At 34.2% G+C, this 17,461-nt stretch overlaps 1 protein-coding gene and 1 long non-coding RNA gene across 3 annotated transcripts; one reads left to right on the top strand and one right to left on the bottom strand.

Moving 5' to 3' along the window:
- The first annotated feature begins 417 nt into the window (after nucleotides 1-417).
- On the top strand, nucleotides 418-6,074 carry LOC115977028 (protein arginine N-methyltransferase PRMT10). Of its 2 annotated transcripts, XR_004088483.1 has the most exons (9): nucleotides 429-739; nucleotides 1,377-1,569; nucleotides 1,656-1,761; nucleotides 2,594-2,783; nucleotides 4,239-4,424; nucleotides 4,526-4,609; nucleotides 5,154-5,373; nucleotides 5,577-5,656; nucleotides 5,740-6,074. XR_004088483.1 is itself a non-coding variant. In XM_031098651.1 (8 exons), exons 1-7 carry the CDS (start codon nucleotides 521-523, stop codon nucleotides 5,328-5,330), a joined length of 1,155 nt encoding a protein of 384 aa, XP_030954511.1. In that variant the 5' UTR covers nucleotides 418-520; the 3' UTR covers nucleotides 5,331-5,373; nucleotides 5,740-6,074. The 2 variants fall into 2 exon arrangements, 1 of the variants encoding a protein (XP_030954511.1); XM_031098651.1 differs by lacking the exon at nucleotides 5,577-5,656 and having other exon boundaries at nucleotides 418-739.
- A 3,334-nt stretch (nucleotides 6,075-9,408) lies between these two features.
- Nucleotides 9,409-13,560, bottom strand: LOC115956789. Its single transcript, XR_004084308.1, has 3 exons — nucleotides 13,479-13,560; nucleotides 13,069-13,102; nucleotides 9,409-9,494 (listed from the first exon to the last, which is right to left on the bottom strand). It is a non-coding gene; the product is annotated as an uncharacterized LOC115956789 (long non-coding RNA).
- Between the last annotated feature and the right edge of the window lie 3,901 nt (nucleotides 13,561-17,461).

The following is a 17,461-nucleotide window of genomic DNA, read 5'->3' as shown; positions in this document are numbered from 1 at the left end:
CACTGTGTGATGGTGGGTGGTTTCCCAACCTTATTGGGATTGGTTTAAAACTGTCGAACTTGAAACTCCCCTAAATTCTTATGAGAAGTGCAACAATTTCATAACAATCACCATTAACAGTCAATAAGAACCTGCCGTTTGGAGTTTTTATAGTACCTACCATCTACGATTTACTGTAAAATTGTTTTGAAAATATTGTAACCACTAAACTCCTATAATAAAAAATAACATCATACAAAGTACAAACAAAAAAAAAAATGGCCAAATTTTTTTGAAAGGTGGGGTCTACCTTATCTGTGGACCACCTGAAGTTCCAACGTGGCGCTGACATGGCAAGAATTATTGTCTTTTTGGAAAAAAACAAACTTTTGAACTCTCCAGCGACGCAGCCCAAGTGGCCGCCACCAATGTTGCCCTAAACCTAAGAAAGAAATCAAATTTATTCAAACTCAACCCAAAGTTTCTTCTGTCTCTGTCTCTGTCTCTTTTTTGGTAGCGCCTTTAGTGTTTTAGCAGTGACATGGGGAGCTACCAAAACGGCGTCGTGGCGGGGGACCGAAGCGGAACCAGTAATGGAGGAGGAGCTCCTGTGCCTGTGGTGGACAAGGAATTGGATTTTGCACAGTACTTCTGTACCTACGCTTTTCTCTACCACCAAAAGGAGATGCTCTCTGATCGTGTCCGCATGGACGCTTACTACAACTCCGTCTTCCAAAACAAGCATCACTTCAAAGGAAAGGTAAGCTATCTTTGTCCACCACTCTCTATGTGTTTCTGTTTTTCTTTTATTTTGGTCTGTTTGGTTTCTGGGGGACTTTTGTACGGGACCCAGAATAAAAGATTGAAGCTTTTTACTTATTGATGAGCTGAGCTTGGTTTGAACAAGTATGGGTATGGTGGGGTTGAGGTTTTTTATTTATTTATTTTATTTGGGAAACAAATTACAAGAAGAAAGCTATTGTTTTTGTTCTTTTTTTTCCCCTGTTTTCTGTTTTCTACTTTCTATGAAAGTTGAGGGTTAATGCTTTTCTTTTGCCAAATGTAATGAATTTTTTCCTTCCTTTTTAAGGAACTTAGGTGTAATCGATGCCTTTAGTAGCGTTTTAACCCATTCTAAATCAGCATTGAATGTAATTCAAACTATACATAAAGCAAAAGCACAAACTAAATAATGTGTGTGTCTGTTTGGCAATCAAGACAAGGAATTTAGAAATCTGGGTTCTTATGATTAGTTCTAGTTATTCACTGTGAATCAGTCTTTGGGATAGAATGTCTGAATAGTTTTTATTATTATCATTGAAAGTGTTACTTGTTTTGATTGTTGTGTGTGTATTTGAGATATAATTGGGATTAATTTGGTGAATTTTGTGTAAAAGACTGTGTTGGATGTGGGAACTGGGAGTGGCATTCTCGCAATTTGGTCGGCACAAGCAGGTGCGAGAAAGGTCTATGCAGTGGAAGCAACTAAGATGTCAGAACATGCACGTGCGCTTGTAAAAGCAAATAACTTGGAAGGTGTGGTTGAAGTGATTGAGGGCTCTATGGAGGATGTTACATTGCCAGAGAAAGGTTAGCGTGATGACCTTATTACTTGTTACTGTATAGTTTAATTTAAGATCATAACGGTCTAAGTATAGGTATTCATGAATGTGCAGTTGATGTGATTATCTCAGAGTGGATGGGATACTTTCTTCTTCGTGAATCCATGTTTGATTCGGTGATATGTGCGCGTGACCGATGGCTGAAGCCAACGGGAATCATGTAACTGTTGCAATTTGTTTACACATTTTAATAGTTGTTTGCTTTGTTTAATCACTTGCAATCCTGCCTTACCATATCTTTTGTTGTTGTCCTACTAGCACTGCTACTGCAATTATCATCATAGTTAGCTTGATGATTTGCCCCGCTTAAGTTTAGCAAGACACCAGCATTTCAAACATGAACATCTGTTTTTGAGTACTCATGGTTTCACAATAAGCAAGCTTGTGAGACTTGTATTATCAAGAAGATATTATTTTCTGTAAAATAAGATGGTTCACATGTATAAGGTGTTGGTTATCAACTGTCACATTTAATTCACACAAACACTTTGCTTATACCATTAAGGTAGTTCCATGGTGAGTTCTTAGGCTCTTCTGAACTTTCATTTGTACATGCAAATATGTTCTTTTGTCCTCTTTTGCGAATTATGGGGAATTGCTCTATTAGTCAAAATGTCTTTGAGGGACTGGAAACTCATGTCAATAGTTGCTAGATCATAGCTATGATGCCATCGAGACTTGTGATACAATTTATTGGCTATGGTTGTCTTGTCCATCTGGACTTTCTTTTGGCCAATCTCTTATTATACTGTTTGCTTGCCCTTTGGTTCAATTTATGAATTATTCTTTTGTTTGTGTTGGGAATAACTTGTATGTTGTCTTAGAATTTTCCAAAATAATTAATTGAAATAAACAATGGAAATGATTGAATTATTGCTCATGGTTTTAGTTGACCTTGTTGGGAGTACTATGAATCTATTAATTTTTGAATGGTTTCAAGTGGTCTTTTCTGAGACTTCTTGTCTGACCTTGGAAAATTTGGGATTTCACAGGTACCCTAGTCATGCCCGCATGTGGATGGCACCTATTAGGACTGGATTGTCAGAGAAAAAAATAAGTGACTATGAGGGAGCTATGGATGATTGGCATCATTTCACAAACGAGACAAAAACTTGTTATGGCGTTGATATGAGTGTTCTCACAAAACCTTTCTCTGAGGAGCAAAAGAAATACTATCTACAGGTTAGTTCTCTATTTATTTATTTATTAACTTTCATCTGTGAGAAACTGACAACTAGATTCTCTCTCTCTCTCTCTCTCTCTGTTCTCTATCTTATGGTGTTGCATAACTGTGAAATGTGGATAAAGTTGTATTTGATGGTCTATGTGGACTAAACTCGCCTTAATAAAACTAATAGTTACTAGATCTTACGCTGTTAGTCAACTTACCACGACCCTCCTTTTGCAGAGTTACTCAAAGGCAAAAGATACCTATATTATTGGACACTCCCGCCTCCCCCCAAGCATTCCATTTTTTTTTAATATAGGAAAATTACACTTTATCACCTTAAACTATATCTCATATTACACTTTGCACCCTAAGATTTTCGAATGCGTGATTTTCACCCTAAACTATGACCCTTATTACACTTTGCACCCCAATGTTATGTTTGCTTTTAACTTGGATGGAAGTTCAAAGTTTAGGGTGTAAAGTGTAATCACGAGTATAATTTAAGGTGGTAAAGTGTAATTTCTCCGTTGTTTTTAAGGGATTGAGAAGAGAGGCAATTAGGTTTTTTCACGTGATGCCATATTTTTCTATCCAAGTTAAAAGTAAACTTAACACCGGGGTGCATAGTGTGACAAAGGCCATAGTTTAGGGTGCAAAACGTGCATTCGAAAAGTATAAAGTGCAAAGTGTAATATGAGATATAGTTTAGGGTGGTAAGGTGTAATTTTTCCTTTCTAATCTATTCTATTGCTCTTTCACTTAGAGATTATGACAATTGAACTATCTGCTCTATGGATGATTGATTTAAATGATAATTTTTCTAGATTTGGGTTAAATTGATGGCTTTATTTGGATTTGCTGAATCACACATCCAAATGGGATCTTGGGTTCTTTTTGTATGTTGGATTGTGAATTATTATAGCTTGCTAAAGTTTCTTCCGAGCCTATTTTATGCAAGACCATAAACTCTGAGATGGAGACTTGTGTTTGTTGGGAAGCAAAAGAAGAATAACACAAAGGGATAGGACCTAGGAATCAACACCAAGCATGATAGGAACCAAGGAATCGGCACCTAGGCTTGCTTGGAATTAGCACCAAATTTCATTAATTGATGATTAATTGCTTCCTTACAATAGTGAACACTGGGCCCTTTAGATAATGTCCCCAAATTATATCAAACATGGAAAGAAAATAAAATTATAATGAGATTGCATCATACATGGAAATAAAATTCAAATTGCAATCAGATCTATCTAATAGCACCAATTGGTGTTAATAAGCATCAATCATGATGAATCAAATCCTTCAAAAGCAATCAACATTACTATCTTATCTGAACTGTATAAATCATGTTGCTGTTAATACTGGGGGATGCAGCATGACATCTAAGCAATGCTCATCTTTGTCAGAGTAAGATATAATTCTTTTTGGTGGATTTTAAAATGTATGACATTAAATTTCTGCAGACCTCATCGTGGAACAACCTTCATCCACATCAAGTTATCGGGACAGCTGCTTTAGTAAAGGAAATTGATTGTTTAACTGCCACTGTTGATGACATCCTGAAAGTCAGATCAAACATTTCATCATCAATAACTCTAGAGAACACAAGGTTCTGCGGTTTTGGAGGATGGTTTGATGTTCATTTTCGGGTGAGTTGATCTGTGTCCGTTTTTGTTATGCATCCTAGGACCCCAAACCATCTGCAGGTTAATATAATACTATGTTTTCTCTCCTTTTGGTGATGCACCAGGGAAGGAAGGAGGACCCAGCTCAGAAAGAGATTGAGTTGACAACTGCCCCAAGCTTTGATAATGGGACACATTGGGGCCAACAGGTATGAGCAACCAATAGCAAAAAAAAAATTCTTCTTCCTTTAAATTTTAGTTCTTTTTTAAATATATGAAAAAAAATTATTTGATGAAGTTAGTTCTTTTAGGAAAATTTGGGATTTTTTTTTGGGTGTCAATACAAAGCCCTAGTGGGCCATTCTTTGCACATTCAACTGTTATATGGTCTACTCTACTTTTAGTTTTCAGGTAGTAGGCTATAAAAGATAAACTTTTGAGTCGGTAAAATATGCATCATGAGCTATATGGTATACTGTACTTTCACAGGTGTTTTACTATATGTTAGGGCTCATTCTTTATCAACCAAATGATGGACAAATGCATTTTTTAAGTTTCATAATGGACATTATTTGGTATTTAAAAGATCCCAACAATTTTGTGGTATCTTCTTTTCATAAAGCTTTACTTAAGAGTACATAATGTACAGCCTGTTCATTGCATGCATTGAAAATGCAGTATGATGCTGCATTTGTCCTCTTTAGTTACAGTCTCCATTAATCTTCTAAGTCTATCCTCTTGTTTATTGGACAGGTTTTCCTTGTGAATCCTACAATTCGTGTCACTGAAGGAGACAATTTAAATTTTTCTTTCTTAATGATTCGCTCTAAGGAAAATCATAGACTCATGGAGGTTGAGCTTGGCTGTGAGGTCAGACAGTGTTCTGGCAATGTACTGCCAGCTTTCAATAAGAAGTACTACATAGAGTGAGAAGGAAGATAGATAGCTTACTTTGGTTTTAACATAATCAAAGGTACATCTATTACCTCCTTGATGTTACAAGTTTCATGACATAATGTGTTTATATTGCCATGATCTCCTTTGCATGCAAGAATATAGCTGACCCAAATGTTTGGTTTAGTCTGATTCTCTCTCTCCCCCCCTGACCATATGAAACTACAAGTAAATGTTAAGAAAATAATTCAGCCATCCTGAATTCAGAAATTGATTCTATAGGTTGTAGACCCATTATTGTTGAGAAAGGTTGGATGCTTCTGGATGTGTGTGAGCATGAGCTTGTGGTTCAAAATTCTCTAGTATGTGTTTGGCATATAGTATAATTTGCTGAATATAATGTTCTTTGTTGGAACCTGACAATCTATATATGATTTGTTTGCAGATGAGCGTGTATGACAATCTTTTGGATTTTCTTTTGTAGTTTTTTTATAAGAAGATACTGTGTAGTTCTGTTACTACAATATTTTTTCTAGTTTCCAGTGTCTGGAATCTGAATGTAAGGAACACTTCCAGGAGATATGTTTCAGTGCTGAATGGTTTCTAAGATTTAGCTGGTCCTATTTATCATGTCTCTTAAGTTCCTGGGAGTTTTGCAGCCATTTTTACCTCTGGAATGTTCTTTTTTTGTTTTAATGTTTCGTTTGTAATGATAAGTTAGATATCAACTTCATCAGGATTTTGTCTCTACAGCATTATGTCAAAGCCTGCAATCTTCTCATTATGGGATTGTAATTGTATACAAATGATTATAGCACAACAGCTAACCTTTGTTGGGAAGAAATTGCCATACTGGATTCACAGTGAACATATGGTTGTCTTCCATGGCTGCAAGTCTTACAAGCTCTTGTGACAACAGTTACTATTTTCTCAGAGGAAAAAAGGGAGACTCTTAGTAAAATTAGTACCCCAATAATGCAGTTAGTTTTATGTTAGTTTTTTTATTTTAACTATAAAGTGTCTCTTGCACATGGAAACTAGGAGAAACTTGCAGTTGCATCTCCTGCAACTTGTGTAATTACTTATGTCAGCAAACGATGTTAACAACACCATCTCCTGTTTCTTTTTCTTTTGTTCCCTTTTTTTTTCCTGTACCAAGAGAAACCTGATAGCCCAAGGGGACAATGATTGAGGGTGCTGAAGGTGTCGTGGAGGAAGCAAGTGGTGGTGCACCACTTAGCACTGCTGTGGTGATCAGAGGCGAGGGTGATGGTGTTGGATTGGGCGATGGCTGCAGATTTCTGGGGTGTAGTCTTATGCCTCTATGGCGATTTATTACAGGGGTTGGAGTTTTTGGATGAAGAGCTGGGTTTGCGTTCAACCATTGGAGTTGCAATATGCAAAAGGACGAGTGAAGATACCAAAGCTTCAAGAATATTCACACTTTATTGGATCTATTCCTTCTTAAAATCGCTCAGCTGACCAAAGCTTGATTGGATATAACGTTTCATAAATTCTTCTTCACACAAGGCACCAAACAACCTACACGTACTAGAGCTAAGTTTTATTTCAGAACTTATGCGATGTGGTTCTCGCAGGCCAGGGGGAAAAGGAAAAAGAAAAAGAAAATACAAAGAGATCTAAGTTTTCTCGCAGGCAGGGGGGAAAAAGAAAAAAGAAAAGAAAAAGAAAATACAAAGAGACTTGTAAGTTTTAACTATGTGTGCTGAATATATTTTAGGGTAATTTATAGGTATTTGGTCTCTATCTTTTATACTATATTTTAATTTGGTCCATAATATTTCAATTTGGTCCCTAACCTTTTAATATTGTGTTAATTTAGTTTATGCTGTTATCTCTTAAATGTAAATTGCTTACGTCAGTGACGACTAAAATAAAAAATTAGTTTCTATTGATGTAATAATAAACTAATTTTTTTTATTTTGACTATTTGCCATGTCAACAATTTCATTCAAGAGATAACAGCAGAGAGCCAAAGACCAAATTAACAAATTGAAAGGTTAGAGAACAAATTAAAAAATGATGTAAAGGATACCATTTATATAATTTACCCATTTTTTTAGTTTGTATGAAGTCTGTTCCATTTGGTATAGATAACGTTGTTGTTGTTGATTTACCAACACCTTAATAATATTCATATCGATCTTTTTTCTCAAATTTTTTTTACCCTTTTCTTATGTAGACATATATCAAAAAATTTAGAAGGGTAACTAAATACTGATGTACCGTATTTAAGTTTTGCCCTTTTAAAATGGGTTTGAGGTGGGCCTGGGTTCACATTTTTAAATCCATTAAAGCATTCTTATTTGGTCATGCAAAAAAAAGGGGAAAAAAAAGAGTATTTTAGCTCTCCAAAAAGTTGATTATCCATTTTACATTTCCACTTTTACAATATACTCTATGTTCCATCTTCATTTTGCACTATATCATATTAAAATAATTTAATTAATTATTTTTATATATTTTCTCTACAAACTAAACTTAAAAAAAAAAAAAAAAAGTCACAACAAGAAGAACAAAATCAATCCCAACCAAGATTTGATGAGAGAGAAAAGGTTCACAATACAAAATCAATCTTGATGCCTTTTTCACCACTAACACATTGACCTGCATGCAACCTTCCAACATTGTGACCTATCTTGACTCGTCCGCCGTAATCAACTCCTTCCCGAAGATCTATGAGGATCCTTACTCCACCTCACTTGTAATGGCCTCTGGCATCATCGACGGGAAGAATGATAAGCAAACAGAGAGAGAGAGAGAGAGAGGGATAAATGAAAAATGATTTTTTGATAGATGAGTTACAGACTATAGTGGATATATATGATTGAAAGTTTACTATAGCATGTTGTATCCGAAAATGCAAAATACATCATTGGATGTGAGTGATTTTTGTTGTGGTTTTGTGTTATTGTAGATCTATTTTGTATTTTTGGTGCTTTTAAAGCACTATATTGAAAGGCTCCTAGGTTTGGGAAGGGTTTGGTTTTTACTTTTAATACGGTAAGAACCCGACTTAATTATATATTTAAATCACTAAAATATCTCTATTATTAATTTTCTTACAAAAAAAATACTAGGGCTTTTCTAATATAAGTAAGTTTTCCTCTCTTTCCCTCTTAAAATGTTATCTAATTTAGTGTAAAGTGTGTACTAATACTTAAATTTTGTAAAATAATATTTTAGGCCTACAATTTAAGGTTAATCTGATTTGTTTGATCCGATTCATGGTAAGATAAACCAATGAATTTGGGTTTTTAAAATATAAATGAGATGGGTTTGGAATGGAATTCACAAAATTTAAAATAGGTTTAAGTTTAGGTTTGGAAAAGCTCTTTTTGGTCTCCCTACCATCTTTTCCACATTTTCCAATGAAATGATTGCATAAAAAAATAAATAAATAAAAGAAGAAAGAAAGGAAAAAGAGAGAGAGGAATTGACTGGAGACCTGCAGATTAAAAAGTGCCTTCTTTTCTGGTATCATATATTCATATATGCACTTAAAAACTATTTGACAATTTGACTTGATATAAATCGTGGGTAATCAATCACACTTCTTTTGTGCCTACTGTTATAGATAACTATCTCTTGCAATCTCCATACCTACTCAGCCTTTATTTATTTATTTATTTTTTGATGATTCCTTTTTTAGCCAAACACGCTTAACTCCTTTTTTTAGACTTCTACATCACATGAACAAGCACGCCTTTAAATACTCTGTAAGGCTGCTTCAAATCAAAGCTTACAGCCTAACTTGTACTACCATTCAAGCTCAAAACATATATATAAATTCAATGGTCAACTCAAGGAAAGTCTAAGACCCACGCACTTAATCCTCTCTTTAGTCTACACACATTATTGGCTCCGCAAGATAGGCTGTATTTCCTTAACTTTAGGCTTTGATTCTTTAAAAAAAATCCTCCAAAGATCACAAGAAAATCTCTATTTTTTCCCCACTTGACCTTCCTATAAGATGAGGTAGGTCTTGGCTTTTCTTCTATATCTCTCATTGCTGCGTTGCTTCCTTCTTCCTTCTATATTTTTCCTCAATAATGCACAGGTCATCAAGCACATCTCGAGCTTCCGATGAGTTCTTGGTCAACCTTTTGCCTCCTGCTATGGACTCCCCACCTTTGAAGGCTGCGACTTCCAATGACTTGCCAATGTATAACTCCATTTCTGATGCAACAAAAAAAGATATTGCTCTCTATCGTAAGTCCTCAGGAGAGAATGCCATTCACATTATTCCACTTGTATTGATTCTATGTGTTTTCATTCTTTGGATTTTTTCCCATCCAGTCATCTAAGGTATGAGTCGAATGATGAGATCTATGTAACTCAAATATAAATATAACTTCTTTCTTTCTTTGTTTCTTCTTGTTTAGTAATGTACTTCTTGTTTCTCAACTGCGTATTGATTTTCAATGCAAATGTGAAAAGAGACTTGCTCACTAGTAGATTGTCCAGGCAATGCATTGAAGAGAATAGGGGGAGAAAGATAGTACTTTGCTAATTGTTACTCAAATGTCGTAACCTGCCAATTCTTGTACTAACTGATGCCTGCATTTTTTCAAGAATTAATAATGGTCTATAATAATAAACATGAATATCTCGATTCTCGGGACTTTAGGAAAAGTTCACTTGTACAAATGGAGTTTCTTCGTTATCTTAGTTGAATCTCTCTCTAAAATTACTTCTTGGAAACTCAAAGCAAAACGAAGACCTCTCCTTACAGCAAGTTCTTGTTCTAGTAGTAGTTGGTAAGCAAGTTTTCCAATGTAAAATTTAAATTTGAGATAATGAACCATCAACAATGGCATACATGTTCTTGAACAATTTGTGCCATTACTGCATAAGCTATGGCACCCTGCCGAAATATATTCACCTATTTCATGATTATATGGTCAAAAACCAATTAAGATTTCGAGCATTCACGGCCGATTATTGATATCATATTTTTTTAGCCAAACTATTGCTAACATACAAAAGCTATGCTTCATCCAGCTAGCTTTCACCCCGCACATTGATAAAAAAATCATTGACTCGTTTACTACATAATTAGTTTGTTATGACCAAGGGAGTCAATTTTTTACTTTAGGCTGTTGCGGTTTAGCGAGAGAAAATGAAATATTTTGGTACCGGTTGATATCGGTCGTAATATTTTAGGATTACCACTATATATATATATTTGTATTTATTTGAATAAGTATGAATTAAATAATTTTTATATTTATCAACTTAAAATTTAAAATCCACATATTTTATAAGCCTAAATATTAGCCTAAGGGTAAGTTTGGTTCAGCTTTTTGAAAAAGTGCATAATGAAAAAGTGGAGTTTTGTAAAAGTGCATAATGAAAAAGTGGAGTTTCAAAAAGTTGAGTGTTTGGTAAAAGCTGTTAAAAAGTGCATAATGAAAAAACTGAGTGTTTGGTAAAAACTGTTAAAAGTGGCTTTTTGAGGGATAAATGACCAAAAAGGACAATGTATATATAAGGGATATTTCAAACTTTTGTTTTTTTTTTTTGTGGATGTGAGTTTATTTCATACTTATTATAAATCATCTATTTCATATACTTACTAAACAAAAATAATAATAATATTAATTAAATCTAAATAATTTCCATCAACATGAAGCAAAGATTATGTAAATGACAAAGATGATCCAGCATCAAATCACATAAAGACATAGATTCTTTCATAGGACGTCATGGTGTTTTTCTCATGGGAGAGTAAAGAGTAGTGAAAGTTGGGGAGTGAAGAGTGACGGTAAAGCAAAGAGAAAGTGTAACTAGTAATGCTGTAGGAGAATTCAGCAAAAAGTTTAGAGCTGTGCAGAAGAGTGTGTTGGCCAAATAAACCAACAAAAATAATAAAGTGAAGCAGTGGGGACTCCGACCAAAAAGTATCATATAAATTGTCAATTTTATATATATATATATATATATATATAAACATGTAAATTGAGAATTATACTCTTCTTTTATTAAAGTTGGATGATTTAAAAATTAAAATGGGAGGAGTAGCGACTTTTAAATCCAAAATAAATCCAAAAGGATGAGCGACTTTTACAGTGCATTGGAGAGAGTTCAGAAAGGAATTTAGGACATGTTTAGTTGTCCGGTCTTATTCAATGGCTCCAATCATATTTTGCAAACACATAAAATGCCCCTGTTACAGATTTTTTTATTTTATTTTTTCCAACTGTTGCACTTAGTGATAGTTGAAACTCTTAAACCTTTCATAAAATTGTTTGCAAAACACAATAAAACATCAATGGACATTCAAACAGGCCCTTTGCTGCCTGGCCAATTTAGTGTTAAGAAATAGTAGAAAAGGTAATCTTTGATGGTTGAAAATCTTAATCCTTTCATAAAATTGTATGCAAAACACAATAAAACATTTTAATTTTCATTGGACACTCAAACAGGCCCTTTGCTGCGGGGCCAAGAAATAAAGGAAAAGGTGATCTTTGCAGTGGCCGTAGATATGACTCATAGACTCTAATTGTGGACCATCTTATGTATTGTTTAATAATAGCATAATTTCACTTAAGAAGCTAATAATAGGTTGATACTTGATTAGAACAGTAGAGAATGGAGAATCAATGGTTAGCTGATGGCTAGTAGATCTCAAAACTGACCCTTTGGTGGTTTGCTTGATGACTGTTAAGGGTAGATCAGAGATGACACTATCTATGGAATTTTTGTCTCATTAAGGATGGTAATGCAGTGGATTTAGGGATAAAAATGATGCAGGACAGAAGAATAGGATTCTTGAAGACACCTTAAGTAATTTATACTAATAGGACTCGGGACTGTTCAAACAAGAATATCAAGCTTCAATGGGCTAGGCATGTGGACAGGGACAGACATAATAAGATTTTTGTAGGGTTCTTCATTACTCATAATTCTCATATCATATTGTTGAAGTTATGAATTTAATCCAATTGTGACAGAGGAGTAATGCTTGCAGCTTCTTGCTCAAGCTGGTGTCAGTGAGACATTCCTAGCTTGCATAGTCTGACTAATCATCCAATAGATTGTAAACATTTATTATGTGAGGAGGAGGAGGAATGATAAAATTTCATATAAATTGACAATTATATATATATATATATATATATATAAACATGTAAATTGAGAATTATACTCTTCTTTTATTAAAGTTTTCTTAAAAAAATAAATATAAATAGACACCATTAAGACAAAATTGACATTGTTTTGACATATAACCTGGAAAATAAGAGTTTATTTTTCAAATCAACATATAACCTGCCCAAAATTTGGAAGTTAAAATGCCCAAAATTGACATTGTTTTGACACAAAGTTTTGACATATACATGCTTAAAATAAAAGGCACTTACAGAACTCACCTACATTACTGAACCTAACCCAGGCCCCAAAACACAAGCTAACACAACTGAAATATATAAGTTCGTCGAAGAGTACAAAATGTTACAACCAGTCTGTGAAGCATAACAATATCTCCAAGTTAATACACATTCATAGCAAGATCCGAAATTTTGTTATAACAAAACAAATAAACAAAAACACTTCATGAGAACATGTAAATATTCCAATCAGCAAGATCCGAAAACAATACGCATTATATATTCATCAAACTAACACTTCATTATATATTCCAATTAGCAAAAACAAATAACAAAACAAGTAAAGGAACACATAGCAAGATCCGAAATTTTTTTTCCCACACTCGGTACAAAAAAAAAAAAAATCAGATCAGTGTTGGTACCTGGTTTTTGGTAGCAGATCAGTGTTTTTGGTACCTGAGAAATCAAAACCCACACACCAAAAGTGAGAAATCAACCAAAGAACAGAGAAATCAAACCCAAATCCATGAGAAATCAACCAAAGAACAGAGAAATCAAAACCAAAAAAACCCAAATCAGACCCATGAGAATCAACCCCGGTTCGGTCCAAATCAAAACAACCCATACCCATGACAAATCAACCCAAAGAACACACAGAAAAATCATTTGCAACGGAGAGGAAGAACACACATGATTAGATCTTTGTACCCCAAAACTACAGAAAGACTTACGGAGAGGAAGAACCAGAAAGAAAGAAAGAAAGAAGAAGAAGAGGAAGACGAAGCGGAAGAAGAAAAGGAAAAGAAAAAAGACAGAGATTAGAGAGACTTACGAAGTGCGAGCAAGGCAGAGAGAACAAATGGAGGCGTCAAATGCGAAGGGAGAGCAGAGATGAGATATGAGGGGCGTCGAACGTGTGGGTATTTCGGTCTTTCAATGATTGCAACGGTAATATAACAAAACGCGCACAGCGCGTTTTGATTTATGGACTGCTAAGGGTCCATTTTTTCAGCGCGTTTTGTCTTCAGTTTTTCTAAAAGTTCAAAACGCAACTTTTATAAAAAAGTTGCGTTTTGAACTTACCAAACGCAGATATGGGCTTAACTTTTTTGAAAACGCCCGTTTTGGGCTGGAAAAGTGGAACCAAATGGGCTATAAGTACGTTAACCCAATATAATAGCTAATTTAGATTACATAACATGTTTTTTAACAATTTTTTTTAAAATTTTTTATAGTACAGGCCAAAACACCAATATCAACTAAAACATCTGAAATATCCTCGGTACAAGTTGATATAACCTAATATTTTATCCAGTACATTTTAGAGAAGTACTAGTACTACCATACTAGTTTAATGTCTAATTTGTTATATTTTCTCGTTATGGCCGATACCCGTAAAATATTAACTTCTTTTGTAATGACTTGGATGATATGGTGGATGAATTATTATTTGAATTAGATTATTTGAATTTGGATGAACTGTTATTTGAATTTAGGCTTAGCGATAGATGGTGTGCTGTCGCAGACAACCAAAAATAAAACCTATACTCCTAAAAATATATGTAGTAGTGCGAGTAAGGATCATTCCCACAGAGAGTATCTAGCCTAGTTTTATGCTACGTGAACAAGGAGGGGGGGGGGTGGAGTATAATGAAAACAATTTTAAGAAAAAAAAAAAAAAACAACAACTAAGGAACAATTCAAATTAAAGTATCGAAATTAACCAAAAGAACAAACCTTGGTCTAAGTCAACATCCACCATCGGAATTTTACAACTGATCATCGATGCAAGTATATATCAATTCACACTTTGAATATTCACCGTTGAAACTATTTTCCTATCTCTCCTTAGTCATAGTTAATTAGAAAACAAGCGATCTAATAAACCCTAACTACTAAACAACCCAAGACAAGCGCTAAAGGTTTAATCTAGTAGCAACCTTAAGAATTACAAAGATCGATGAAACTAAACAACATAAACACAAGCAGTTGCATTTAATTTAGTCGAGCATTCTTCCTAAGATCTAATAATTTCTAACGCAGCAAATCATTAAATCTTGGTTGCTTCACAAGTTAGAGAGATCAAACAATTACGGATTTGATATCTAACCTAGCAGTAGATTGCAACGAACAATAAACTAGTAGGCCTCCTAGTAATTAAACGAGACAATCATGAAATTAGGCACAGAAGAACATCCGATATTCAAAGCATAAATTGAACAATAAAAACAAATTAGATCTCACAGTTTTATTGATTCCGAGGCTTCAGTTTCCTTCGACCAAGTATAAAAGTTTAACCAAGTAGGGCCATGATAAAAACTCAAAGGAAAAAATCAGAGAAGAGGGGAGAGAGAGGCATTTGTGTCCAATTCTGATTTCTCCTCCCCCTTTTACACGTTAATTTCCCATTTTCCAAGCCTACAAAATCTCCTAAAAATATTCTCAATAATAATATCCAAATCTAACTAATTAAGGAAAAATATTAAAAATAAAACAAAGTCCTAATATAACTAGGAAAGTGGTGTTTTTCAGCTGGAAATTTTGTGCACCAGATTTGGAAGCTTCTGAAAATAAACGCCATCAGATCTGTGTATTAGAATTGTAGGCAAAGGAACATTTCAGAACGTCAGCAGTGCAGGTGCAGCAACTTCAAGCCCAATTTCAACCTTGATGCAGCTCGTATCTCTCAAAACTCAAAACATGAAAGTTGTAGAGCTTTGTCTTGGCGTTCCATAGCATCTTGAATAATCTCAATCGGAGCTTGGATGAGAGAGTTATGCCCAAATTACGGAGTGGTGTTAAAGCTGTCCAAAATCGCCCAATTAGCTACATTTTGCACTTAATGCCTCCATTTGTATCCTAAATCAAAATATAAGAATAATAAGTACATTTAGGCAATAAATATAAAAGACTAAACACTAAGGGAGAAAAATATGACAATTTGCATTCTCATCAATAGAACTATCTTAAGAAAGCCTAGGCTATAGGATTATTGATATATCAATTTGAAATCAAACCAACTAATAATACCTATAGGTATTGTAAGGACCAAGTTTGAATCCCAATCCCAAAGAATGAATAGGCTCGGGCCCAAAAAGCCCAAAACAATAAATTTGTAGAGAGTGGGTTGGAAAACTAGGCTAGAATGAGTTGGATGACAAACAAAATGGATTCAAATGATAAGAGCAGAAAGGTAGATGGATTCCAACTAAAGAAAGTCGTCCTCGGACAGATCTGAGGAGATCGGTTCTTGTATATTTATTTCCTGACTGCTACAACGGCTCTCTTTAGATTTCTCTTTCTATTTTCCCATACTTAAGAAAAATATACAAGAACTGATCTCCTCATATCTGTCCGAGGACGACTTTCTTTAGTTGGAATCCATCTACCTTTATGCTCTTGTCATTTGAATCCATTTTGTTTGCCATCCAACTCATTCTAGCCCAGTTTTCCAACCTACTCTCTACAAATTTATTATTTTGGACATTTTGGGCCCGAGCCTATTCATTCTTTGGGTTTAGGATTCAAACTCGATCCTTACAGGTATTATCAGTTGGTTTGATTTCAAATTTAATTGTTATTATCTGCCTATATTCCTATTGTGTTTAAACTTTAAAGGGGTAAGATGAATAATGATAAAGTAAGCAAAAAATTAGTCCTCAAATTCTTTTCTCCTTCTAATGTTCGAAAAAGGCCCAACCTAGTCACCTAGAATAGTCTAAACTATCTTTACATTTAGCAATAGCATCCTGGTTCATATCATAGTTATCGTAACATCTTTTATCCCTTTTTTTTTCTTTTCTTTTTTTAAGATTTTTATTCTCTCTAGTGTGGGCATATTTAAAAAGTAGGTAGTTTAAATAAATAATTTTTATTTTATTTTTTCCTTTCAAAAATTGAAAAAATTTTAAAAAATGAGATGTGAATTATCTTAGATCCCAAGACTTGTGACAAGACCACAATGGTCCTGACAAAGATGTAACAAGGTGAAATATTGGTGCGAAATAGTCAGAGAGATCATCATATATGTACATAAGAAGCAACGTAATGAGAGGATTAGGCATCTTTCCATATTCCATTTGGCCAAGGAAATTGTCCTATCAATCACGCGTACATATTTGCTAATCGTATTTGATTCTGCGATCCTAATTCCTACTCTGTGCCTTATGCTCTGTGGTTGTTAAAACTTATAAAAGCTTGCAATGTGTTCCTTTGCGTCTAAACCGGTCTTTTGCTTCCAAGCAACATAATAATACAGATAAAAAAATTAAAAATTAAAAAAATAAAAGATAGCTGGCAAAAAGCGATATTTGAACTTCAACCAAAAGAAATAAAAAGAGGACTGGTTTAAACAAGAAAAAAGGGATCTAATTATGACCTTATATTATAAAGTCATTTTTAGAAACAGAATAAAACTTCACAACAATTTCACAACAGATTAACCTATCATCTTATTCATGCGCTATTAAAAAAAATTATTGCACATTGTGTGTGTTGGGAGAGGAAAGAGGGGTTGTTTCATGGGTGAGCTAGTAGACTAATTTAAAAGTGTTGTGATTTTTTTTTTTTGTCATTAGCTTTATTGGATAGTATAATACCTCATATTCCTAGTCTTTTCAGTAGATACTTTCAACGTTCAAATCATTTCTTATTCACATCTATATAAATTAAAAAAAAAAAAAAAAAAAAAGCCTTTAGCCTTTTACCATTTTTAATATAACATTTTGCAAAATCAACTAATAATGAGTTTGGATTGCACGGTGCATTTTCCACGGCTACTGTTCACATTTTAAAATGAAGACCCACTGCAATGTT

Source organism: Quercus lobata, chromosome 2 (assembly GCF_001633185.2).
Source record: "Quercus lobata isolate SW786 chromosome 2, ValleyOak3.0 Primary Assembly, whole genome shotgun sequence".
NCBI lineage: Eukaryota > Viridiplantae > Streptophyta > Magnoliopsida > Fagales > Fagaceae > Quercus > Quercus lobata.
The sequence above is the reverse complement of the archived record's forward strand: the minus strand, read 5'-3'. Positions and strand labels throughout refer to the sequence as shown.

Excerpts from the sequence above, each read along its gene's own strand:
- LOC115977028 (XM_031098651.1), top strand. The coding sequence starts at position 521 with ATGGGGAGCTACCAAAACGGCGTCGTGGCGGGGGACCGAAGCGGAACC. Across the intron at positions 740-1,376 it reads AGCATCACTTCAAAGGAAAG|ACTGTGTTGGATGTGGGAAC; the intron begins GTAAGCTATCTT and ends TTTGTGTAAAAG. Across the intron at positions 1,570-1,655 it reads TGTTACATTGCCAGAGAAAG|TTGATGTGATTATCTCAGAG; the intron begins GTTAGCGTGATG and ends ATGAATGTGCAG.